At 38.1% G+C, this 27,358-nt stretch overlaps 1 protein-coding gene across 1 annotated transcript; it reads right to left on the reverse strand.

Moving 5' to 3' along the window:
* Positions 1–629: 629 nt before the first annotated feature.
* LOC128016962 (myotubularin-related protein 10-like) lies at positions 630–27,096 on the reverse strand. Its single transcript, XM_052601967.1, has 16 exons — positions 26,587–27,096; positions 25,649–25,709; positions 16,936–17,069; positions 15,385–15,457; positions 12,688–12,830; positions 9,178–9,271; positions 8,679–8,826; positions 6,741–6,828; positions 6,368–6,456; positions 5,978–6,108; positions 5,561–5,630; positions 5,288–5,358; positions 4,726–4,898; positions 4,422–4,592; positions 2,944–3,132; positions 630–2,811 (listed from the first exon to the last, which is right to left on the reverse strand). The coding sequence occupies exons 1-16, from the start codon at positions 26,644–26,646 to the stop codon at positions 2,209–2,211; spliced, it is 2,298 nt and encodes a 765-aa protein (XP_052457927.1). The 5' UTR covers positions 26,647–27,096; the 3' UTR covers positions 630–2,208.
* Positions 27,097–27,358: the final 262 nt, after the last annotated feature.

A 27,358-nucleotide genomic window follows, 5' to 3' on the forward strand; every position in this document is an offset into this window, starting at 1 on the left:
TAGATTTTTCTAGACACACGTTTCCTATTTTCATGGATTTATGAAGTCAGCTTCCATTGAGTTCATTCTGGAATCCTTACAGAGTAATTACACGAACAAATGAACATGTTCCACAATGTTTGACAACCAGAAAGCGTCCAAAACATTGTTTTTGAACAATATAATCTTCACATAATTCACTTAATTTGAGGAAATGTGCTTGTGCTATACTTATAAATAAATGCTACTCTTTTTGATATTGCGGTACGTAATATTTACATATTATAAAGCATTTTTTTTAATTGTTTATTGTATATTAAATACTTTTTGGACCACTGTAACTTTCAATAAATTCATCATCCAAAAAAAAGGGAAAACTCATTTTATTAATTGCCATTTGTGATTTTCTGTTAGTGTCTGCTAAATGAAAAAATGTAAATACAGTTAGTTATATCATTAAGTGGTCAGAAGAGGGCATTACGATTGAGTTCAGTGCTCACTTGGTTCAGTTACAGCTAGTTTCACCTCAACTTGTGTTCTGAGAACATCCAGTAAACTGAGATTAAAGAATGCTTTTACTGGTTTCTAAACAAAACAAAAAAAAAACTGAAAATCATATTTAATTTTGCAAAGAACAAAAAAGGCAGGTGTCCATTCAAAGGTGGCAATTCTTTTTATTTGCATGAAAATCTCAAAGAGCCAAATTGTGCATATTGCCTCACAAGGCTCCCCTGAGCTCACAAACAAAAACTAAGACTAAGAACCATCATTGATCCTCTACACAGACACAACTGAGCAGTGAGCAACCACAAATATCTAAACAACTGCCAGACAAAGCTTTGGAACTAGTCAGCGTACTTCCAATCACACATCAGAGGGAAACTCCTGTGATGCTTTTTGTAGCTTTTTAATAACCAGAGAAAGGAACAGGTACACTGCAAAGAGGGCCCACAACAAAGCACAGAGGATCTGTACAATATCCCTGTTTAGGTTTCTTTGAATAACTGAATAAATATCAGTGCTGTTTGACAAATCAAACCACGCCATTGGAACAAACACAGTTTTCATACTCATTGCAGCACTACTGGTAAACTGGTAAACATCCTGTTAAAGGGTATCAGGGGAAAAGGATAAGTACCAGTTCTAGGAACAAGTAGTTAAGGAATATAAATTGGAAAATATAAAATAAAATACCGTCCCCAACCATAATAAAAATCTATAATTAAAAAGACTACACATCAAACCAAGACCAAGGTTACAGTCACACTAGTAAAATAACTCTAAAGTTCACAGGTGCATTAACAACAAATTGGAAATGTCTTTTCTGACAGTCAGATGCTGTTTGAGACACTGACCGCACTGCAAGCCAAATCAACCGGCTGACTGGCCTGAGCCGCGGTCAGTCACCTTCAGACAGCCAAGCTGTGCTTTAGAAAGACCGGAATCCAGCCAGCCCGACAGACACCCATCTGTGCACACTTATTGCCTGCTATACAGGTTTACACCAATAAACCCTGTCAATTCCTATATCAAGTTTCACAATTTTGGTTATTGATTTTAATGCAGCCAGCTAACCAAAGTTAGACCTTACCAGAAGGTGTCAAAAAATCTCCAACTATGAATTTCAGGATTAAAAACTAAAACATATGCACATTTTATACCATAGATTTAATTTCTTGTTCTACAAAAACACTATATATTAATGATCAATCTGTCACATCAATTAATGCATTAGGTTTCAATAACCAGCATTTATTAAACCTGGTTAATTTTAATTCTACATGTACTGTACTCATTTGTATAAATTATGGTAATATTAGTAAAATTATTATGAATAAACAATGATAATAAGAAAAACTGTTCATTGTTAGTTCAAGACACCTAATGCATTAACTAATGATAACAAATTGAATCTTAATATGAAGTATTACCAGTTCTACTTCCTTTCCAACTAATGCCTCAAGCCTCAAACGGAGAAATCCACCAAAGTATTTTAACACAGGAGAGGCAGTGTACGACAGATCCAAACAATCCTAAGTCAGAATGATGTGCGATTGGAGCTTAATATGTAATCTTGTGCAAAAAAAAAAAAAAATTCACTGACTGACAACTCTCAACAGACAGTTGTAAAAATGTCCAGGTAACTGTCAGTACCTCAAGCCTGCACATTCAAAATGAGAAGATCTTCCTGTTTGTCTGACCTCACAGTCCTGTCCCAGCAGTCTGTCCTCAAAACGTCTCATTAGCCAGTGTCTCTGTAGAGAGCCAGATCTTGGCTCCGTTGAGGAACTTGCTAAGAGGAGTCCCCAGGATGCCGGGGCGACACAGGTTACCAACAGGAGAGAAAGGAAACGAGGAGCTGAGGTACTCTGGAGGAGAAGGGGTCTGGTGAGGGGTCGAAGTCACCTTAAAGTACATTTTGCTGTGCTCCGCGTGCAGGTTGTTAGGGGTACTGCCTGCTCCTTTGTACTGCCTCAACTGGCTCTGGAGCATTTCAATCTCGTCTGTGAGCACTGAGAGCTTGTGGAAGGCGGTGATGGGGCCGCCCTGAGGAATCTGAGCCTCGGGAACCCAGCGCAGGAAGTAGAGCTTCCAGACAGAGAGGTGGGATGGGAGGAGCTGGGGGAGCAGCAGGCCCTGTAAGTCGACAGGATGAGAGAAGTAGTCTCGGATGAAGCGCTCCGATGGGGTCTCCTGCTGCTCCCGCACCTGAGACAAATCCGAACGGAGACGCAGCACGAGGGAGTTCCGGCGCGCCAGCGTGTCGTTCGGCCCAAGCGATCCGTTTCGCAAAGCCGAGGGCAGACCCCGCAGCGTGGAACTGTAGTTTTTCTGAGGGAGTAGCAAAAAATATATATTCTATTCTTCAATCTTTTAAAAACCATAATCGTTTGCTGTTGACTGAAATTACTTTAGAGATAACAAAGTCAACAGCACACAGACGAGCAGAGATGGAGACCTCACCTTGCTGCGTCTGTGTGTGAAGGTCTTCACTGTGCCATTCTGCACACAGGTGGCGATCTTGCCCACATACAGGGGGTTATTAAAAAGAGTCTGGTCTTTAAGACTGAACTGTTGAGACCAGTCCCACACTGGAGGAAAGCGCAGAGCCTGGTCCTGCCCCAGGTGAATACTCTTACTGCTCGCAAAATCCTGAAGAGAGGAGCGGGAAAGAAGCAGACAGACAAAGAAAAGGAGATGTCAATTTAAAGAGTGATTTGATATGATATTACAATAACCTATTAGAAAACAGACATGTCTTACACTTAAACATAAGTTCTTAAAATATCTCTTAATTAGGGTGTTTTAGCACTATATGCCTCGAAGACGACTTCCAACCTTCTCAGAATAGATTAACTTTTAATTAGTCTCCAGCCGAATGTCGTCTAGCAAAATATTTGCCAGTTGCTTCAGAGATGTTAGACGAGAGAATCTGCTTCTCACTCATCTCCCTAAAACTGCCCGCGGCGGTTTGATAATATTTCATTCATGTGATTGAGCTGGCCGGAGCAGATGTTGAAAATCATCTTGGTGCTCCAACTGTTCAGGTTTTACGATCATGACACCATCTTCTGTGCAGTTTAGCACTGGTGTCTGGGATTAAAGTTTTAGCAGCTGTGGCTCTTTCATGGATGTTGGTTTTGTGATGTTCTCTGGTGGAAATGTGATCTTCAAGGTAAATGCTGAGGTGTGTTGTCACTTTGCTGCAGTAGTTCTGTGTTGTTTGGGTACAGTCCTGCTTGGTGTTCTAGAATTATTCCCCAACTGACATCAAGTTCTCGCCCAATATTCTTCCAATGTTCTTTTCACTGAAATCTTACTTTAGTGTGCCCAATCATAATGTTGTTATAGACACTCCAGGCTACAGAACCTCCTGCTAAACAGGCTTCCATGATTTACTATTATTTATTTTTGGAAGTCTAACAAGTCACTCCTATCACAGGCTGCTAGTGTTAAAGACTGCTGAACAAAACTTTTATAGAAACTTGTATTTATATGAGCAATTGTGTATATTACTACACTGGCAATAAACAGCCTACAATTACACTATTTAAGAAGGAATTGCTCACTGTGTTTATTGTTAATAATAAACCATTAGGAATATATGAAAGCATATAAATCATTTAAGATAAACAAATTCTGTTGTCTCCTTGTCATACTGACCAATGGAGTAATGACTGCTGAAAAATCCAGCTTTGCTATCACATGAATAAATTACATTTGAGGAAATGTAATTTACTTATGTAAATTCCTATAAAATTTCACAATATTACAGTTTTTACTGTATTTTGATCAAATAAATGCAGCCTTTTCAAAAACATTCAAAAATCCTATCGATCGAACTTTGGACCACTAGAGTATAACATGGTATATACAAAACATATATATTAATAATTCTATATATTTAATTGAACTAGTTTAACTCAATTAAAGCTTCTAACCCTGCTGTTCTCTGCTCTCTGTCGGGGGCAGTTGAAGAGGAAGGTGCTGAAGATGGGAACCCACATACTGTCCCCCAGCACTGCCAGGTACACCTCCGTGAACTCAAAGGCTGCTGGGTACTGATTCCACAGCTGCCACACACAGTCCAGGAACAGCAGGAACAGAGGAGACTGCAGAGAGAAACAATAGGAGCAATGAAAAACTAAAATCTTTACATATATGAAAGAAGTGGGCCACAAGTATGTCTCATACAGCCAATGGACAAAGAAGATCCTGGAATCCAATGGATATATGATGTCCTACCTCCTCTTTGTCATTCTTCTTCAGATGGTTGCAGCGGTCCAGGAACCGATGCCCAGCCATTACCCATTCCTTCTGGATCAGTCCCTGGAAGCCATGCAGACTCCTGCAGTGAGGATCGCACATCAGCTGCACCAGACAGGAAATCACACAACTCAGGTCCCGATCCTCGTTCTCTGTGCACACACATACGGAATAAAGAGGATCATTTATCACTTCACACAAGATTTACAAGATATTACATTTGAGGTTAGATTTTTCTATAAGACACAACAGAACAATTAAAGGAATTCTTGACCCAAAAATTTAAATATGCTGAAAATGTACTCTTCCTTCAGGCATTTTAATAATTTCCAGCATTTCTTAAGGGGGGTGGGGGGTCCGGGGTATATATAATATACCTGGTTATTAATAACTGCATTTGTGGCATGCTGATGACCACAGATAATTAGTTTCTTGGGTTTGCACGTGTATAATAAATATAATATAGTATAATATAATATCGAATATCTATTATATAATATAAAAATCTGTATTAGAACTGTAGAAGGGCTTTTTATTTTACCTAGAAGTATGACAGGCACATTTCTGCTCTCCAGCATATAGACTACCTCAACTGCATGCCGTAGAAATGTTCTGTAAAAAAAAAAAAAAAAATGCATACCGCACAGCATCAACATCTACAGACAGAACTGTTGAGACCTAAAAAAAAACAGCTGAGAATGGAAAAACAGAAATCTATGCCTGTTGCCAACATTTCTGGCACAAAAGACCTCCTGGCACAAGCTGGGAGATCAAGTATGATGACTGGTGACTAGTGAGTGTTTCTCAATCATACCTGACATACTCCATCCATCTTGAGCTCTCTAAGGATGACAGCCACTTCTCTTCAGACTCCTCGAAGGGATCTGCATATGCATATAAATACAGAAGCAAGCAGAAAGACATATATTAGAGCCAATGCCGTTTCCACCTGGTATTTATTTAAATGGGTCTCCTGTGTGACCATCGAGACCACCTCTTATTTTGTCACACTGTAGATTCTACAGGAGCGCCAAGTGCAGCACACAAATATGACTAACTAAATGAAGCCATTACTCTGCTTAGTAAGTGGGAAAGGATTCGAATGGAAATAATAAACATGGTAATGCCGGTAATTTGGATCGTAATCTGTGTGGCCTGGTAAGGATTTCCTACAGTTAAAGTCGTATTTGTGTACCGCAATCATCCCTTTCTCCAACAGGGTATTGATTACCTATAACACAAATCTGCCTCAGTTTAAGCAAAGCAGCCTGAATATCCTGGATGTTTGGGAGGTTTTTGTCCAAATCGGACTTGAAGACATCACTGCGGAGGGGGTGGCTCTTAGTGATGGCACTGGAAATCCTGCAGAAACACAGAGGATTCATTGTTTTCTGTCCGTATTGTCCAAAAGATCTGAGATGATCAAACAGGCACAATCACAACTTCTGATAACTTTTCCCAAATAATGAGAGGATATATATATAAAAAAATGCTGTTCAGTGTATATTATCAGCCAAAAAAATATCTACTTTCTCACAACAGTACGACTATTGCTTAATTTCTGCTTAAAATGGTGGTCAAACCAAATTTCTTAATCAGCCTTTAATTCTCTCTTTCTTACCGCTGCTCCACCTTCCTCTGCTGCTGTGGGTCACTGATGTTAGACATGCGGACCAGAGCGCTTCCACTGGGGTGATTCCAGCACCATAACTACAAACCAAAGCACACACACACATAGAAATACTCTTCAAATGTCTAATATGGGCCTACACATGGTTGACTCACAACTACTAAGTGCAAATAAATCTACCAAGTAAGACTTTTTGAGTTTAAATAAGACATGTTTGTCATTCTACAAATTTTTTAACAAAGACACTAACTGGTGACTTTCTCTCTGAGTAAGAGCAAAACAGATTGGGGTAGTCAAAGTGATTTGTAGATTTCCTTCTCTCTCACTCCAAAACCAATTATCAAGCCAGGTAAATGGCACTCACCGGGATACGCTGGGAGTAAAAGAAGCAGGCGTATTGCTTCAGATCCTGATCTGCTAGAGATACCGGAACCACGAAAAATTCTGGGAGACTGCAAACAACAGAAAAAGTAGTTAAATTTCACATAAATGGCTCTTGACCCTGTGAAGCACAGTCAAATATGTGATGCTTCTTTATGTCAGTATAATAAACACAATGACCCGATACTGAACTGTGTGTGGATCAGTGAGATCAGTGTTTTCATTCCAGACAATTACTGCAGAAAGGACAACATACGATCCAACATTCAAGTCACCTTAACAATATCCATTTATATTGTACATAATCAAACCTGTCTTTCTGTCACATTCACTTGTTACAAGATTCACGATTTTTATTCGTCACATACACAGTTATATAGAGCATATATAACCAGCAGTGAAATGTGAGTTACATCAAGGATACGAGTCATGCAGCAATGATCTTCAGCTTCAAGGGTTAGTTCACCCAAAAATGAAAGTTAGGCTGTTTTACTCACCCCCGAGGCATCCTAGGTGAATATGACTTTCTTCTTTCAGACGAATCGGAGTTATATTAAAAATTGTCTTTGATCTTTCAAGCTCTATCAATGCATTCAGTGGGTGTTGCATTGCTTCAGTCCAAAGCAAGTGAAATAAAAAATGACCTTTCACGAACAAAGGATGAAAAAAGGAGGGGGGGAACCATTTTGCATTCCCTGGCAAGTCTCATATGGCTCTGGGGGTGAACAAAGGCCTCCTGTAGCAACTCGATGGGTTTAATAAAAATATCCATATTCAAAACCTAATAATCACTTGAATCTAGTTTGCGCCAACACAGAAGCAGTTCCGGGAGCATGACACATGAGGTCAGCATTGCGCATGCGCCAGTGAAATCCAATGTTTGTTTACAGGATCAAAAAAAGCAAATGCCACGTTTCCACCAAGATTACCAAGAACAAATATACCAGGAACTTTTTCCCCCAGGAACTATTTTCCCCCCAGACCGGTTGCTTTTTGTGTTTCCACCTTGGTCTAAAGTACCCGGAAGATTAGGTAAATAAAAGGTCTGCGCGCGTTTCTCAATAAAAAAGTACGCTGATTTTGGACGTGCATCCTCAGTAGTTCGGACTTCACGTATTCGTCTCGGGAGTGTGATGTCTGCGATGACGCAAATCCGGTAATTCTGCAAACAGCAGCGTACTTGATAACTTCAGTCAGTTTCGCCTTGGCTACTGCAATTTTCCTCATTGTGTATTTACAATAAAATGAAATAGGATATCAAATACCACTGCCTCCTTTCATTTTCATTTAAAAATAATAATAACAGCAGAAATGTACTTAGTTCAGGGAAATCTAGGCTATATATACAGCCATTACAATGAAACGTTAACCACTAAAGAGACATCACAGCCAGAGGCACATATCAGAAGGTCTAGCCGAGGAGAGGCTGCTCTCTGTGGATACATGAGCACTGAGCTCCCGTTGATAGCCTGGAGCTGACAGTCTCCGAAATCAGCAGAACTCATTTTTAAATAGGTGCTGTCTTTAAAAATAAACCACAGAGTTGAGTTTTAAACAACTATCAATTTAAACACATCAATTCGCTACAGGAGGTCTTTGTTGACCCCCTGGTGCCGTTGAGTCACTTTTCTTGTTTCACGTCTTTTGAAAGTTGCTTTTCATTTCACGTCTTTTGGATTGATGCATGCAACACCCGCTGAGTGCAATGACAGAGCTTGAAAGATCAAAGACAATTTTTTATATAACTCTGACTGGATTTGTCTGAAAGTACAACATCATATACACCTAGGATGCCTTGGGGGCGAGTAAAATGCAGCCTAATTTTCATTTTTGGGTGAACTAACCCTTTAAGGTGCTTATAATACAAGCCGTTTGCAAAATAGACCACAATTTACATGTAAATTCACATTTATAGACTTACCTGGGCGAGATGAAATAGCCTTGATTTATGGTACACACTCTCCATTCAGAGGCGCCAGTACGCTTGATCTCTCTGTCCCAGTCAGAGGAGCAGTCGAACAGGGGGGTCTGCATCCCCCCGCCAGGGTCAACACCATTTACCCGGTCACCTGAACAAACCACAAGTGTACATGTTCAAGCAGCAGGGCAGGGATGCTATATATATATAAATAAAAGGGAGGATATATTAGGTTTGCATTACAAGCTTCTCTAATCAAGATCACGTTACATTCTGCCATTCTGTCACCTCTAAAACTACATTACAATACAGCCCAATAATAGCAGCTATATAAATCTTAATATTCTTATTCATAACATGAGCACTTTGCATTCTGTGGCAAGTGTTCTCATGTCCTTACTTGCAGGGAAACTGAATGTATGGACAGCTCAGCGCAGTTTGGCAGCTCTTTTGGAAACAGTGCTAAACAATTGCAGTCACGGCAGCACATGTGTTTTCTTACCTGTTGATCCATGGTATCGCTTTCCGACATATTCAAAGCCAAAGAGTAGCTGTGGGTCAGCAGGGTGGGAATAATGAGCGATGGCCAGGCAAACCTGTAAAAGCAAAACATATATTCACATGACTAACACAAAATGACCTTCACTGTTTCACTGTAATTTCCTCAGAAAAAGGAATGAAATTTAATTACAACAAATTCCTCCTCCTTTCGTCTCACAATACAACTGTTGACATTTACTAACAAATTGTTTCAGACCAATTAAGCCTCAAATGAGAAATGTACACCTCTATTATTTCTGCCACTGGGAACTGGAAATCACCACCTGAAGTGCTTGATTTAAATTATAGGCACAAAACACTGCTAAGGCGGTTTGTCCCGAACTGGTTGACATCCTCCACCCTCAGAACTACACGGTGAAGTTTGGAAATGTTTCTCTCTGTTATCTGTTTTCCTACAACACCTTTTCGTTAGTTCCTCCGTTTTTCCTTCAGAAGACCTTTTCTTGGCACAACTGTCAGTTACAGGAATGGAAATATTCAACAACACACAGAGCTCAAGTGCACAGAGCCAAAGCTAGGCTGGATTTTCACCTATACGAAACTATCAACATTTATCTTGCTGTATATTACATGTGTCACAGATGAGTCTTCAAATAAACAAACAAATGTACACAGCATGAGCGATGTCCCACTTGGGATAGAAAGGGAGAGTTCACCCAAAAATGATAATTCTGTCATCAATTACTCGCCCTTATACGTTTTCATAGAATTTCATTTTAAAGGTGTAGTTCACCCAAAAATGTAAATTCTTCAAAAACCCATAAGACTTCATCATCGAAACACAAATAAAGATCTTTTTTTATTTTTAATGGAACAATAGTTTTATGGATTTGCCAAAATTTCCATTTTTGGATGAACTATCCCTTGTATAAAAACAAGAGTTGAAACCCAGAAAACTCGTTCACGCCGAACCTGTTTTTGTATTCCACTGTACAAATTGTTTATTTTTCTTTATAAAAATGTGGTAGATGTATTAGAAGTATTTGACAATTGCGCTTGTGTATTTTGCAGCATCTTGTGTGACACAGCGTCATGGCACCCAAGTTAAAAGATGCATTCATTTTAATTCCACTGCTCTACATTTCAACACAAAAACGCATTCTGAGTGAAAGGTCCATAAATTTAGTGCTTCTCAAACAAAGAATTTATTGGTAAAAAAAACAAGCCAGCAGTGTTTCTGTGAAGACTGGTGTAGGAAAGTCTAAAGAAGAAAAAGCTGGACTAGGGACAGAAGTGCTGGGAATTAACAGTAATGACTAGACTGATGACACATTAGGAATGTGAATTGAAAAGAAGCTCTGTAATTTCCAACTGGATATTATGAATTTACCAGTTGTTGTATTTGTTCCATTTCTTTTTTCCAAGTGTCTCTGGATTAATTCCACTCAGTAATTAGCCTAGCCTATAGGAAATGACACATTAGAATCCAAAACACATTGAAGGAGTCTCTCCTTCACAATCCATATACATTATTTGACATTTACTTCCATTTGAATTCAATCAGAGCTGAGATGCCTAGAAGACTGCTCGCATATTAGGCTCCTCCATAATGCTAGCACCCGAACATGAATAAGCAGTGCGTGTTGCTACGGCTGTCAAGGAAATACACTCTACTTGCCCTTCACGTAAGCCCCTTAGTTTAGCATTCACTGGCACTGAGGAACAAAAGCATCAGAGAAGCTCTGGAACGGAACTTCAGGGTAAACGCGTGTGTTTGCGAAGCGCTCAGAAAGTGAGAGCCGTGCTCAAAGGGCTTTTTGTTTCTCTTGTTTTTTGTGGTGCTTTTCTTGCCCCATTCTCCCCCTTCCTTCACACATTCTCGGGAGCTGGCAGACAGTTTAGAGGTGAACTCTGGCACCTCTTCTTTCTTCCTCCCCATTTACTTCACTCCTTCTATACCTCTAGTTACTCCCCTTGGAGTTTTGGCCTTGTATTTGGTGGGTAACTGCAGGTGAAAAGCTCGACTTCCTTCACAGTCTTTTTCCCATTACTGAAAGGAAAACTCCCTTTTCCGCTTCCAAAAACATAAACAGCTCTTAAGTGCAGCCTTTGAGATTCTAGTGACTAATAAATGATGACTAACAATCATTCCAAAGATGCTGTGGAAAGCATTCATTTAGCTCTTAGTCATGCTATAGGAATGGCCAATCAGGGCTCGTTATACTGCAGGGATGACAAACAGGAGGCCGCTCTCCTCTTCTGACAGGGGCACAATGTGGAATGTTCATTTTACACAAAGTTCCACGTTGCCAGGCAACAGCAGCTGTTGTGAAGCAACAGGATGGGTTCGTAGACTGGTGTGAGTCACAGAGCTCAGAGTTTATGGTGTGATCAGATCAGCTTGTATAAAGAGCTCTTTTTATCTGCTTTATGGAGCAGATGTATAACGGGAGGGAGAGACATTCCTCAACAGAACAAGCTTTATTTTATGAGGCAGAGAGCCACACTCTGATATGCTTCATAGATTTTCATGCATTTTTTTGGTCTTTTAAGTCTACCATTGGGGAAAAGCAAAAATACAAATATATAACTAACATTAGACATTAAGGGAAATTTTTTAGAACATCTGATTATCTTTTCTGTCAAAGGCTTCAGATGGGACAGTATGAAAATAATAAAATAAATAAAAAACAGTAATAATAATATTAAAAAAGTTAAAATTGAATATAAAATATTCAAAAAGTTTGAGGTTAGTACGCTGTTTAATGTGAGAGGAACCAGTTCCTCAATTGGAGCTGATTACACTGTCGACTGAATATTGCCAGACTGTATGGACTAATTACAAAGTAAACAACTCACCCATATGGATATTACAGTGTAATTTCACATTTGAATCTAAAGGATCTTCGAGTAAGAATCTACCAGACGTCACTGGTTTGTGTCTCATGTATGAGGGGGTATAGCAAGAAGGGATGAATCGGACTCGTCATTACAGGTCTGCAGTGGGATCAGTGTCCACCAGACGGAGAAGGTGGATGAAAGCAATGCTGTCTAGGTAAAAAGACAAACTATAATCCACTCATCCTACAACCTCTCAGTTGGAAAGAGGAAGCAATGAGAGAAGAGACTTCCTGAAACACCACATGCCTAGAGTTCTATGGAAGGTTTTCTTGGTTAAGTTCTTGGTTAAATTCGCATAAAACCACTTACACCAAAAGACTGACCACAGACTGAAATTAATACAACTTGTAATTCCACTTCATTCCAGGATGGGAACCATTAACATGTAGGAATTTCTTATACTTGTTTACAATTTTACTTCAGGCAAAAAAACACACCCAGATTTCAGCGGGGGGCTACAGCCAAACCCATTAGCCCTTAATCCTGTCTCAGACTAATCCAACAGCACCTGGAACGCAGAGGTGTGTGAACATGTGCGAGTGTGTTTGAGTGCAAGAGGTTGCAAGGTTAATTATTTTGTGTGTGTGTGTGTGTGTGTGTTTGTTTTTACCTTTTTGGCACTCTCGGGTCCGGCTTCATCAAAGCGGAATCTGATGATGCGGAAGTCTTTGCAGTAGAGGATAAGCTCAGTAGGGTTAAATTTCAACTTCTGGTTGGAACCTAAAATCTTCTGCTTCCCCTTAAGATCATTCACTATTTAAAAAAAACATTAAAAAAAAGTATTATTTGGGTTTTGTACGCATTACAGATGATGAAAGTCCTGTCAGAGCAAGCAACCCAACTTCTTGTCCAAGCTCTTGTTCTCTCCAGACTGGACTATTGTAATGCTCTCCTGGCGGGCCTTCCTACATGTACTGTCAAGCCTCTGCAAATGATCCAGAATGCAGCAGCGAGGGTTGTCTTCAATGAGCCAAAAAAAGCTCATGTTACTCCTCTCCTCATCAGGTTACACTGGCTACCAGTAGCCGCTCGCATCAAATTCAAGGTACTGATGCTTGCCTACAAGACGACCACTGGCACGGCACCAACTTACCTAAACTCACTGGTTAAATCCTATGTGCCCTCCAGAAGTTTGCGCTCTGCAAGTGAACAACGCCTTGTGGTGCCATCCCAAAGAAATTCAAAATCACTCTCACGGACCTTTTCCTGGACTGTGCCCAGCTGGTGGAATGACCTCCCAATCCCAATTCGTACAGCTGAGTCTTTAATAATTTTCAAGAAACGTCTGAAGACTCATCTTTTTCGCCTGCACTTAACCTACTAACACCAGCACTTTTCATTTTCTTGTCTTTGTTCATTTAATAAAAAAAAAAAAAAAAAAAAAAAAAAAAAAATCCTGGCTATGCGTTCTATACTAGACTAACTGAGACTTGTCATGGCACTTGTATACTGTTGTTGTTCTCCTGTTGACCTGACTGCTTCTATTGTTCTCATTTGTAAGTCGCTTTGGATAAAAGCGTCTGCTAAATGATTAAATGTAAATGTAAATGTAAATGAAAGTAGATAAGAGTACATGTAATGATGGGGAGGATTGGGATTGGGATGTGGCATTTGTGGATTTGCATGAACACTACAGTGTTATGTATCATAGAATGTGTGCTTACCACCAAGTTTACTAATGTCACTAATGGATTCTACACATACTAGTGAGCGAGGGAGTACTGTATTATCTGTATTATGAGCCATATGTATTACATAATATTCAGTCAAACAGTCTGAAGGCACAAGAAATCATGACTATGTTTACAGTAATAAATACAATAACAAACTGAAGTAAGTTCTGTTTCTTTGAGATATTAAACAAGGAATACAGAAGTGCTAACTAAAACCACTTATTTCATTTTTTACATTTGGAGTTCTGAAGAACATGACACTTTATCTTTACCACAGAATGAGTTCCTCTACTCAAGGAAGTACATCCACTTATGGGCTGAGAGAGGAAATGCTCACTAGATATCAACTTCACATTAGCAGAACTAGTTTACAGCAATATCACATTCACAGTCATGCCGTTTATACATGGAGTGTAAAAAGCCTACTGTAAATCATATATTAAATCACAATCACCATTTACATATCAGATTACTACATTACCAACATTACTACACAAGAACAATAAATTATTATTATTTTTTTTCCATTGTATTTGCATATTAACTGATGTAAACATATGACCAAAACTACTGAAGGCCCAATTGAAGAAAGAAATATGAGCATATATGCTGGAGCTTTCAGTCCTGTAATTAATATAGCATAGATAGCCTCCAAGGGCACTATCCCAGACTCCAGGGGTCATTCTGTGTGCCTTACTGACAGACTGTAGCCTCAAAGAGAATGCAGTGTGTTTTTTCTAAACCGGAATCTATTATAAAGGTCTTTTGTTAAAGCCACACAGGAAGACAGAGTAAAGAGAAGGGGAAAAGCAGGCTTCATCTGTTTAGCACAGCAATTCAGCACTTGGGGGGCTAAGTCAGCAATGAGGGGAGTGCAAGGATCTAACACAAACAAGATTAATCGTGGCCAGGCTCAGGCAGCAGTCTGGCTGGATGAGCTCATCTACAGCTATGCTAAAAGCAGCCACCCAAACAGGTTCTGCATTTCTGCTACAGCCTCGCATTTGTCCACATCACATCACATCACTCGTGTCCAAAAAAACAGGGTTACAGTCAGTCATCTAGGACACATGATTCTTTTTGTTAACATAAATGCTGTAGAAGCTTATGAAAAGGAAAAAGGGGAACAGACACAGAAAGAGAGAATAAAACGGAGCACTGAAGTACAGTAGAAAGAGAGATGGAAAACAAACAAAGTTAGAAAAGAAGGAAACCAATGACTCTGGGAGAAGGGCAGACAAGAGAAGGACAGAGAGACACACAAAGAGACATTCTATATAAGGCTACATAGGGTCTGACCAGTGAGACGGCTCAAAACGTTTTCATTTAGGCTATTAAAAGCATAAAAGCATGGCTGGAGTATTATGGAGCAGTGTTTCTCAAATTGGGATCTGTGGAGCCCCAGGCATTTATCTCATATAGCTAAGGCATCTATGGAAAATTTCTGAATGAAATAAAACAAATAAAAAAAATACGGATGAAATCCTCTCTTTTAATTAAAACCAGGGGCGCCGGACAGGGGGTAATAGTGGAACAGAATAACAAGGGCCCACCAATCGTGAATCCATCACCCCACTCCACTTCCACCAAAGAACGTGATTTTGCAATGTTTTACGAGTGTGCTGTTGAATTACCTGTCACTACCTGCTCCACGCAAGCCAGCGGGATATCATGCTCGCCCAAGAGGCGGTGGGTGCACTGGAATCTCTGTAAATAATGAAACAGACAAGGATTCATTCATTGATTTGCTTTCAGTCTGTTTGTAGATGTTATCAAGTAATGAGAACCTCATGAGCTACAGCTAGCCAGTTTGTGAACCAGTGTGATGGGTGACCTGTATTTAAAGGGATAGTTCACCAAATAATCTATATTATGTCATTAATAACTCACCCTCATGTCGTTCCAAACCCATGAGACCGCCGTTCATCTTCAGAACACAGTTTAAGATATTTTAGATTTAGAAACGGTTCTTGACTCATGAACAAGTCATTATCTGACTCGGCTCGGTGTTCATCTTCAGTTCACTCTTCACAGCAGTTCAGTCAGTGTATTGTTTAGAGTAAATGAATGACTCCGGGATATTGGTTTATTTTAACTCAGAGGGAGTGTCAGCCACATTAAAAAAAGTCAACAGCTTAAGTCATTTGTGGATTAATGCGAATTGGAGACGAGAACCGTTTAAAACAATTCAGTTCGATTTGGTGAACTGGTTCAAAAAGATTCGATTACATCGAATGATTTGTTTGCAAACCGAATATGACAAACTGCTTTGTTTTGAACTCTCACAACAGGCCCAGAAGAGAAGACAATGATGAATAAAGTTGTAGTTTTTGCTATTTTTGGACCGAAATGTATTTTTCGATGCTTAAAAAAATTCTAACTGACCCTCTGATGTCACATGGACTACTTTGATGGTGTTTTTCTTAATTTTCTGGACATGGACATTAGACCGTACACACAGCTTCAATGGAGGAACTGAGACCTCTCAGACTAAATCTAAAATATCTTAAACTGTGTTCTGAAGATGAATGGAGGTCTCATGGGTTTGGAACGACATAAGGGTGAGTCATTAATGACATAATTTTGATTATTGGGTGAACTAACCCTTTAAGGACTGTAATAAATTACCTTCTTTTCCTTGTAAATCAGCTGATCATTGGTTGACAGAGGGAGATTATTAACATGTTTAACTTGTGAGCTGCAAATTTCACTGCTCTGGAAAAGAACTTTGGATTCTTTTGCCTGACATAAGTCTGAAATGTATTTCCCTCCTTATATGACTTATTTATATCCAATCTAGTAATCTAATATAAAAACTAATATAAATATAAACATTATACAACTATAGGAGATGTTTTAGGGCGAGAAGGTTAATTATTTCCATTGCACGTTGAAAACAGCAGAGCAAGCTAAATAAAAATGTAAATTGTACACACATGTATTTTCTGCTAGCAGAATTGAGAAGAAGCAATTCTTCAAATGACTCAGATACAGTTAAAAAAAAATGTAAAAGCATGTTTTTCTTTAAACTTTCATTTCGTTTAATATTTATCTTTTTTTAAGTTGTGAGAACACATAATAAAAAAAATCGTTTTGTGTTTAATAATATTCTATGCCATAATTACTGCTTATTGTCAAAGTCAAATCAAGTCAAAGTACTGACTCTCAGATAAGTCTGTGCTTACCTTTCGTGGCAATGAATTATGGGAAATGAAGGAAACTTTGAAGTTAGTACACACAAGTTTCCCCCAGAGGTCATCCTGACTTTCTGAACCGATGCACTTCCTTACAAAGTTAGCCTCGTTCACAATTATTTCACCTGTAAAGAGGGAATAAGGAAGTGAAATTTAGAGGAAGGAAAAACACAATGAGCTGAGCAATGGATGATTAGCTCAAATTTGAACTCAATTTAAATATTAAAAACATACATTAAAAGGAACGGTTGGTACTTGTTGACAAGTATTGTTTTTTGTTTTTTTTTTGTTCTATACTCCACTCTAGTGTGTGTCCATATTCTTCTCTGCTAACACCCTCAAATGTTTAAGAGCTAAACCGAAATAAATGACACTACTGTGATATATTTTCCATGCAATAGACAGAGAGAAACACTTTTTTTTACCAAACAAACAAGCTGTTATCCTCCACAATATAGCAGCAGTTTCTTATTTCAGTTTCAACATCTGGATTGCTGACCACTTGGGTAACACAAAGTTGACCCCCTTCCGAACGGCTTTCCAGGGAAACCCCTCTCTTATGACTCTCCTTTCATGTTGGAAGAAAATGATGCCCTATTAAAAGAAATGACCTGTTGTGCTGAGTCACATAAACTTTCACCACGTACAGAGTGTGCATACGCATGCTGAGAATCCTGAACGGTCACACAAACAGGAAAAGAGCACAAGTTCATCAAAGTCAGCTGAACCAGGAAGAAACCCAGGCTTTCAGAATACAGAAACATCAGGTTTTTGGACAGTCACAAAGACATTTTGTTCGCATTAATAATACTCACTAATACCAGCATTCTAGTTGATATACTGAGCTACTGAAGACACACACATGGAAAAAAGACACCCACATTCTGCTTCATTCTAAACATAGCACTTCCTCTCTAGCTCTAAAGATCATCAAGACACATACATAGGCAAAAATGGACAGAGATTTGTGTATATTGGAGAAGAATAATCAAGTTGTGAGAGGAAGAGTGAGTGAGAAGAAACTCCAGCTGTGAGCACTCGGTGTGTGAGTGTTTGTCTCACAGCCGGGCCTGGTTCAGGGGTTACTGTAGGGCAGGGTGCAGGCTAGCTAAGATGGAGGTTGGGCCCTGCGAGAGCATTTGCATCTCAGGCACGTATCTGGTGAACACTTCACTACATGCCAAGCCACTAAAACAGTAGGTCAGCCAGCTGATTTTCAAAGAAAAACAATTAACCTATGACTACATCTGCTTGGAATCTGAGCCCACAGAGTTCTGGAGTTTTACGAACATCATCAACTACTTGCATATTTATCTCTTAAATATTTTGGTTAATCTGATAATGCTTTCATTTACTACTGTCATCAGTCGAACATATTTGACACCACAAGACCCACAATCTTTATTACCCATCTTCTCACATATTCACACACCCACTCGCATATTTCAAACAACTTCCTCTTCCGCTCTACAAGCAGCCTGGCCTGTACATGGCCATGACTAGTATCAGTGTGTGTCTGATCACCCACCGCTCTACACAGCAGAAGATCTGTCCAGACTGCAGATGAGAAGGAAATGCAGATGCACTATGAATACAGCCAAACAAGGTCACATTGAAACACTTGTTCGGTGGTTAATCAATAAATAGCCAGTGAAGATCAGTTTAGAAAAGGGAATGGTATCTCATCTCATTGCACAATTTGCATAATACTTTATGTTGGGACTTCATCGCATACATTACTAATCAAATTATTTTCTTTCTTTTTTTTTTTAGAAATGAATACATTTATTCAACAAGGTTGCATTATTCATCAAAACTGACAGAAAGACGTCTGTTATTCAAAACATTTCTATTTTAAATAAATTTAGTTATTTTGAACTTTATATTTATCAAACAATCAAGGCTTAATAATATATACATACATATATATATATATATATATATATATATATTAAACCAGCACCACTGTTGTCAACACTGATAACAATTAAATGTTTCTTGAGCATCAAATCACCATATTAACAAGATTTCTGAAGGATCATGTGACACTAAAGCCTGAATAAATTACATTTTAAAATGTATTCAGATAAAAAAAACTGATATTTTAAACTGGGACAATATTTATTATTTGTATTATTAGTACTGTATTTTTAATGAAATAATTGCAGTCTAGGTGAGCATAAGAGACCTCTTTCAAAAACATAAAAAAAAAAACATCTGAACAAACTATTGAACAGTATAGTGAACCTGAACTTGATATAATTTCTACACAGTATATCCTGATATCGATGGGTTGACATTTCAGAAATGCCAACACGTGAGAGTACACATCATAGCCATGCCATTAATAATACACACTTGACATCAAACCTGATTAAATGACCTAAGACCGACGTTAAAGGCAGTCTGCACCTAAAAATAACAGCATTAAATATTTAGGTATGATCATGTGATCAGGCTTCCTGTGTTTACATCCTGTTTGAAAATGGGCGATTTTGCGGCTGGTATATTTCATCCGTACACTTTGGGTTGTGTTTTTTCTTTGAACAAGAATTGTAGCAGAGTTAAAGAGTAAAATGATGTCTATAGTTAAGGCAGAGAGAAAATATGATGATGAATACGTCATAGGACAGGGTGCTCTTAAGGACGGATCGAGTTTGGCACAGGAATGCTCTCGCTGCATTGTGCTGCAAAAGTTACACGTAAATAGATCGGATCAACATAACAAGAGGCCAAACAGAAAGACTGACAGAGAGAGAGAGAGAGAGAGAGAGAGAGAATGTGTGCGTGGTAGGACTCGCAAAATCAGGTTCCTGCAGGTCCTTAAAAGGTCCAGTGGTTTCAAATTTAAGGCCTTAAAAGTCTTGAAGGTGCTATATGTAGGATTGACAGCGAGCGGTTGAACTAGGTATTGCAGTCCAAATTCAAAATATTGGAGAGGGTTTTTTTTATACCCAGCCCCTCCTCTTCAGACTCAGGTTGCCAGATTGACAACACCAACAGGAACGAATGCACTAGACGATTAATGAAATTAAATACGCTTTGTTTTCCGTCAGCTGGCAACCCGGGGTGCTGGAATACAATTGGGTAAACTGGCAGAGGGCGGGTTTCACAAACCAAAATAGAGACTGACATTCCAGCACGGAACGCACATTTTTAAAGGTGAATAACACACTGTAGCATTGTTTTTCAGATAAACAAGTGTATTAACTAAGCAGGTTTCTTAAATATCTGCAAACGTGGTATTTTTATGCTATAGTGGAGTCAAAAACTTACATACAGCACCTTTAAATTTGGTATAAGAAAAGTCTTAATTATAACTTCAAGATTTCTTCCATTTAGGGTTGGAAAGACAAGAATAGCAATACAGTTTAATATGATAAAACTTCAAAAGGCTGTGATTTCATGGAAGAAAACTGTGCGCTCCATGTTTTAAAGTCAAAACACAGTGCGGGTGTTTTATATGAATGCATATCTGAAGGGAAACGACTGTCTTCAGAAAAGTGTTGATGGCATTTTCATTTCATCTTTCCTTTAAAACCTGATAAAGCAAAGTAGGGATAATTGCAGGCTGGAGCAATGGGCGTGGTCAAAGGTCTCAATGATTGGTCGGCAAAGCTGTCTGTCAGGGTGTGGGGGTAGTTTGTGTTGTACCGATTCACCTGTCCATTGCTCCAGGCTGCAGCTCCCCATCGATAAAGCAGCACTTATGAGCACAGCGCTACTTTGTGTCCAGCCGTTACTGGGGAAACCACTATAACAACTATTCTGTTGTTTCAAAAGCCCCACCTATGAGCAGAAAAATCATTTGCATCACTAATAATTTTACAGATCAGTGGTTTGCATTTTCGAATAAGCCCGTCTCCCGTTTTTGCTTAGAACACAGCGAAAATCAGCTAATATTTTTACGCAGCAAACATGCAGTGTTGTAAATGAGAAAGAAGCTAATGTGCCTTCTAAAAATGTAAACAATGAAGACACAATATATATGTAATAATTTATATGCTGATTTGACTCACCCCTTTTCTTAAAATGCTGGAATGTGATGTTTATCATTTAATAAGGTTTTTAGTTTTTGTGAAAAGCTTTATCTGAACTGGAAATCATGTAATTTGCTGTTTAATGTTATCATAGACATTGCCCTACCCCGTTCATTTATTCATTTTATTTGTGCAGTTCTTAAAAAGGCTCTTAAAAAGCCTTAATTTGATTTTTTTTTTTAATCCTGCAGATACCCTGTAAATAGTGAAATAAAATGAATTCCTTGATATTTTTATTTTGAATTTAATTATTTATTTTTTGACTACTTAGACATTTTCTTTCATATTTGGGCTAGTTAAATTCATCTCAGTCAATACTAAAATCTGAAGAGTGGTCGAAGGGCTACCAGGGATTTGGAAATTTTGCAAGACGTGCATGTGTTTGTAGAACACCATTCATGAGACAACGGCCATGTTCTGTTGAGATGACTAGGCATCACTGGGCCTCTGTATGTGTGTAAGGAGTACTGGAGAGGTTTAAATGGAACAGTAGTAGGAGGTCAATCTGAATGGATACATTCTACTAAAATGTCACCACAGACACAATTAAACCATCCAAAGAGTATGACAAAGACAAATGTCTCTATGTATCTATTTTCTTTACATGTCTGCAAACATAAAATCCAATATTCCTGAATATCTATTTTTCATACATGTACATTTAATGGGATACAGAAATTGCTACAATTTTTATATATATATAAATGTTTTTAAATCTGCAATTTATTGTAGTTCAACAAATGAGAGTGAGTGAAAAATAAACAAACTTATTTGATATTGAAAAAGTGATACTGTGGTCTCAAAATCTTAAAGATGTTTGTCACATACTGCCAAACTGACAACACAGTTCATCTGACCGCAAGCGTTATATTTGTGTCCACAGTTATAGATAGATCAACCAGTAACACTACTCTTTAAAAGTTCAAGGAAGGTAAGATTTTTTTTTACGTTTTTTTTTTAAATTCAAAATAACTGTTCTCGATTTCGATTTATTTTAAAATGTATTTTATTCCTGTGATGCAAAGCTGAATTGTCAGCAGTCATTACTTCAGAAATCATTCTAATATGCTGATTTTGGTGATAAAAATAAAAAAAAGCATCAATTTTGAAAACAGCTGTGCGGCCTAATATTTTTGTGGAAATCTTTTTTTCCATGATGCTTTGCATTTTACAGCATTTTGTTTGAACAATGTTTTGTAACATTATAAATGTCTTTACTGTCACTTTGGATCAATTGACCTTGCTGCCTTGCTGAATAAAAGTAATTAATTTATTTTAAACCCACACATTTTATTTTTTTATTTTTACAGAATCTGAATGGTAGCATCTGCTTAGTCAACTTGCGCTGGTTCTGGAAATAAAATAGCCATATTAAACCAGGCAGTAAGAAGCTTGTAAAGGAACCCTTCCTTTGATATTCTAATGTACATTGGTGTACACTAGCAAGAGTATTCAAACCTCTGCAATAACTTCACCACACCGTGTGACACCCTACTATCAGCACAGTCCACAAAATACAGTGACAAGGGAGGTTTTGTTTTAATTTCAGATGAGGAACTAAAAAGTGCACAGCACATCTATTTTGGAAAAGGGAAGGACCATGTTATGTGGCTTAATTATAAGGAGTGAACTCCTAAACACAGATTCCTTCTCCAGACACCACAGCACTAAGTCGCCTTTCTATTTGCTTCCCAACACTTCTAGGAACAGAAACTCTCAGGTTGCATTAAGACCTCTGTTAATGGCTTGAAAATATCTGATCTGCCATTGCATGAGTTAGAAAGTTAAGACAGAACAAAGGGCAAAGCCTCGCAGTTATTTGACTGAAACTACCTGCCAGAACATGAAGAACAAGGACATTAGGATTAAAGGTAGATGGGTAGTGGTACACACCCTATTCAAGAGTGCTTGTCAATAGCATTTACAGGAACAGGTATAATAATAGATCACATTTTTAAAACCATGATGGGACAAAACCAAACCATCTCCTACAGACAGGGTTTCATGACACTAACCTCTTGATTTAGCAAACATCAAACTAGTTTTGAATGCGTTAAATAAACAGAGGAAATGAGTGAAATAAGTTGCTTTATCAATTTATCAGTCTGGTGTTTGCCTGAAGATCAACCACTAGCTCTGCTCTCCTATACCTCAACTACTTCAGACTCTTCAGAAACTCGCCGTCTGCAAAGAGAGACTACTTTCACAGACCTATACCTTCACTGTACCAAGCTGGTGAAATGCGTGCCGAACACAACCTGAGTCTTTAGCCATTTTCAAAAATGTAAACGCAAATGAATACTAACACTTTCATTCTATTCTTTTCCTTTAATAATTATTCATCAGAAAAACTTTGCTATGTGTAATTTGTTAGACAAACTGTGACTTGCCACAGCACTGTCATATCGTTGCGCTTTTGTTGGTTTAATAGCTTCCATCGTCCTCTTCTGTAAGCGTCTGCTAAATTATTAATTGTAAATGAAAAGGTAAATTTTCTCAATGTTGCCATAGAAGCAACACATTTTTGCATTCTGCACAAGAATTTTTTGTAAATAAATCATTCTTTTGAGTAACATCTTTTAATAATGGATCAGTTAATCAAATTCACAAAACTGGTCTGAGGCTAAATCTACATTGATCCCAAAGCGTTTGAAACGTGCATGAAGTTGAAAATGCAGTTTTGGCATTGTAGTGTGGACTGTGAAAACTGAGGTATTAGACGAGGACAATTCGGAAAACACTTGAAAATGCCACTGTGGACAAACAATGTTTTGAAATGAAAGCACTGTTCTCAAATATGTCCGGATGAATGTAGAAGTAGCCTCGATGTTTCAGTCACGATTGGAGTGATATGGTTCATAATGCTGGTCACAGCTATTCTCATTTTAACACTAAAAAAAAAAAAAAAAAAGATTATGAGTGAGTAATAACTTAAATTCTAGTCTGTTTCTCACTCAAAGCTATTGTATGGATTTAGAACACATGGAATATAGAGAATAAGGCATAATGTCCATTTTCTTATGATACATTTATGGTGACTTTGCATCATTTTTTGAAGTAGCTCCAATCCCTAGAATAGCAAACGGTGCATTTTATTTTTTTTAAACATTCCACAGAAGACAGACATATATACGTGTTTGATTCAACATGAGAGAGAGTCACTGATTTTTCAAAGAATCTCAATAATATCCCCTTAACCTCACATACTTGTTCTATGTACAATTCACAAATCAGGAAGTGTGGCATTAAAATGCCGTCTAGAGGAAGCTGCATTGTAGACCTTCTGTAAACACTTCAGTTGGCATCAAAACCCAAACACAACAAACCATGGCAGATCACAGGCTCTTTATGCAAGGCCACGCATTAAAAATTCAGAGGCTGCACAAGTGCAGGAAACAGGCTGGATAAGATACTGTTCTGTATACAGGAAGGACCTCTGTGAATATCATTTTCAACTGATTACTCAAGATGTCCGCTACATCATTTCTGTTTCTCTCTCTCTCTCTCGCTGTCACAAACACTTCTCTCTTGCCAAATAAAAAAAAAAAACTCACAATAGCTGAAGATGATTGGTGGTGCAACGGTAAATTTAGAGAAAAGGGCAAAAGCCAACTGATTGCTATGGAAACTAACAGGCAGCCTTCTGTTGATTGATAATGTACCAAAATGTGGCAGATTGAACAGCAGGGTGGGGAGAGGGGTTGGGGGGTGGAAACAAGAACCACCAAATTGTTAAAATTACATTAGTTTTCATTTAATAGAGGCTTTCTGATCTAAAATGATTAAATGTATAATTTACAAAAGCAATCCTACAATGCAATTAGTAACTATATTATAGTCTAGCAATGCTACACTTAGCTAGTTGAACAAGTAAGCTCAGAGTTGATGAAACTAAACAAATACCAGCCGGCTTCGATCAGATTCAGCGCATTCAGAAAACTGTTATAAATGTCACAGTCAGGTCAGGGTTTGATCCAGAGTTTATGATTAACTTTGGCGCATGAGCAACTTTGAAGTTTGGCATCTGCAAGCGTTCGCATGGAGAGCACCAGCTTAATTCAATTCCTCTGAGAGAGTCAGCGCAATTCCATTCTCTTCTGAAGATTGAGAAATCGTTGAAAATATCATGAATTTAAACGGATCTATAAGGGAGAAAATATACTGCTGCTGCCACAAAAGCTTTCAAAAGCTTTATATATTATAAATTAATAAATGTAAATGCAATGTCTTTATATTTTAAAAAATGTGGTGAAAATTGCTTATGTGTAATAAATTAATTAACTAATTTCAACACATTTAATGAGTGGCTATGCGCTTCATAATTGCTTTACCTGTAAACTGCTTTAATTTTGAGGAAGAAGTACAGTGAGTGACTTTTACTGCATCAGTTATTTGTCATTTTTGTTACAGCTGATCTTATTGTGACAACTCGCACAAGTAAAACCAATCGATCTTCTCGAGCCTGAAACAAACAGAATTTGCCCAATTTAAACTCCAACTTATCTGAGTAGCCATAGGGGTTTGAACCTACAAACATTCAATTACCAGACCAAATCTTCACCTACTAAGCCACACCACCCCAAACCTGAGACCTTTAGGAGTTGCTTGTCATGTGAACTGATTCATCTTTCTTTCCAGAGTGAATGCTTCTGAAAGTCTCTTACCTGGTAGAAGTTTTGCTTCTAGCTTCTTGATGGGCAGTTGAGGACTTTTCTTCAAGTCAGTCTGTGTGAAACATTAAGAACACTTAAAAGTCACCTGACCTGTTGCAGGCATACAAGACCTAGATCTTTACACTTACATGTTTCTCTTGACCACATGGCACAGAATCTCACTTCAACTCATTTAATGAGTGGCTACGCTCTTCTTCATTTTGTCATTTGTACTGAATATCAGCATTTGTTCATATAAACAAAGGTTCCCATCAAAACAGTTAACTGATCTATTTTTTTTTCTTTGAAAAATAGTGATCTGTGTGTTGAATATCAAAGTTTTTTTTGTCTATTTGTTAATGAAGAATTTGACAAATGTTTTTAGATTTGTGGAGTAAAAACTATTGTTTTATTTTGAAATGAAAAGATAAATTAGAATCTTTGGGTTAGCATGTCGTTTCTAGTGCTGTAATGTTTTTTTATTATTATTATTATTATTTAAAGTAACAATTATTTTTTTATATATATATTAAAGTAACAATTATAATTCTTGGGGTCATTATCCAAAACTTCCATGAGTTAGATGTACATGTCAGATTCATTTACTTCATTAATAACACAATGGCTGATGAATCATCATCATCATCATCCTGCACATGTTAAATTAAGATCTAAATATGTTACAAGTTAAAAGTAAATGCACATTGTTCTTAAAGCAGGGAATCCTGCCCCATCTTCATACATGTAGTGCTGTGGTCCAGTAAACACTGACACACCTGAGAGTTACGAAGGATACCACTCTCAAACCCAGTGAAGGCTTAAAAGTCGTCCAGATGTCAAACATATGAGGTGACAGAGTTTCCTTAACATACTTACACAAGTGCAGAATAGTTTAATAAACAAGTATGACGACTTTGTTTTAGCTACTAGCATGTTAGTGTCTCACTCACCTGAAGTGGAGGAAGATAAGACTTAAAAGTCGGCTTCGTTTGTTTACCGGAGAACATCATTTAAACGGGGCAATACAACAAAAATGGGAACTGTGAATCCATATAAGAGCAGCTTAAAACTCTTTCAAATGTAAGCCAGACTGTCTTAGGCTACTTCAGAGCAATAAATCCAGGGTTTCTTCAGTAGACACGCATAGTTTCCATAAATGCAAAAGCAGTATTTAGTCTACGCTTTGCATGCAGTAGTATCTCAGCTGGAGCTGGTCCGTCCCGCTCAAGTCTCTTCGTTAGCGGCTGTCACACTCAAACTTTCGCTGCTTTGGCTCCCCGCTGTAAACATTCAGCTCATGCTCAGTCTTCTTGTGTGAATCAACAGTGTGAGTGTGTGCGAGTCCTGTGCTGGTGCTGCAGCAGACGGGTGCAGTCCTAAAATCCACCGTCCGTTTTCAGTTCAGCCATGTTTATTAAAGGAGGAGTGGGGAGGTGCAGCGTGCTTGAGCTCTGGACCACAAAAAAAAAAAAAAAAAAAAACCGGAGGAGGAGTGAGCTATGGCGAGCCCTGTGGACCATTGGAGCGTTTTGTTTCATATTGTTATAATATCCCAATTATATTAAGTGTTTTAACATGTATATGTAATTCTTTATATGAGCTAGATTTTGGCTGTTATAATTTTAAATATTCGATTGCAGACAAAACGCTTTATAAGTCCATTATGTTTCTTTAAAATGTTAAATATATAGACCGTTTTCAATATTATGTATAGTTTAGCTG

The sequence above is a fragment of the Carassius gibelio genome, chromosome A7 (assembly GCF_023724105.1).
Source record: "Carassius gibelio isolate Cgi1373 ecotype wild population from Czech Republic chromosome A7, carGib1.2-hapl.c, whole genome shotgun sequence".
Lineage (NCBI taxonomy): Eukaryota > Metazoa > Chordata > Actinopteri > Cypriniformes > Cyprinidae > Carassius > Carassius gibelio.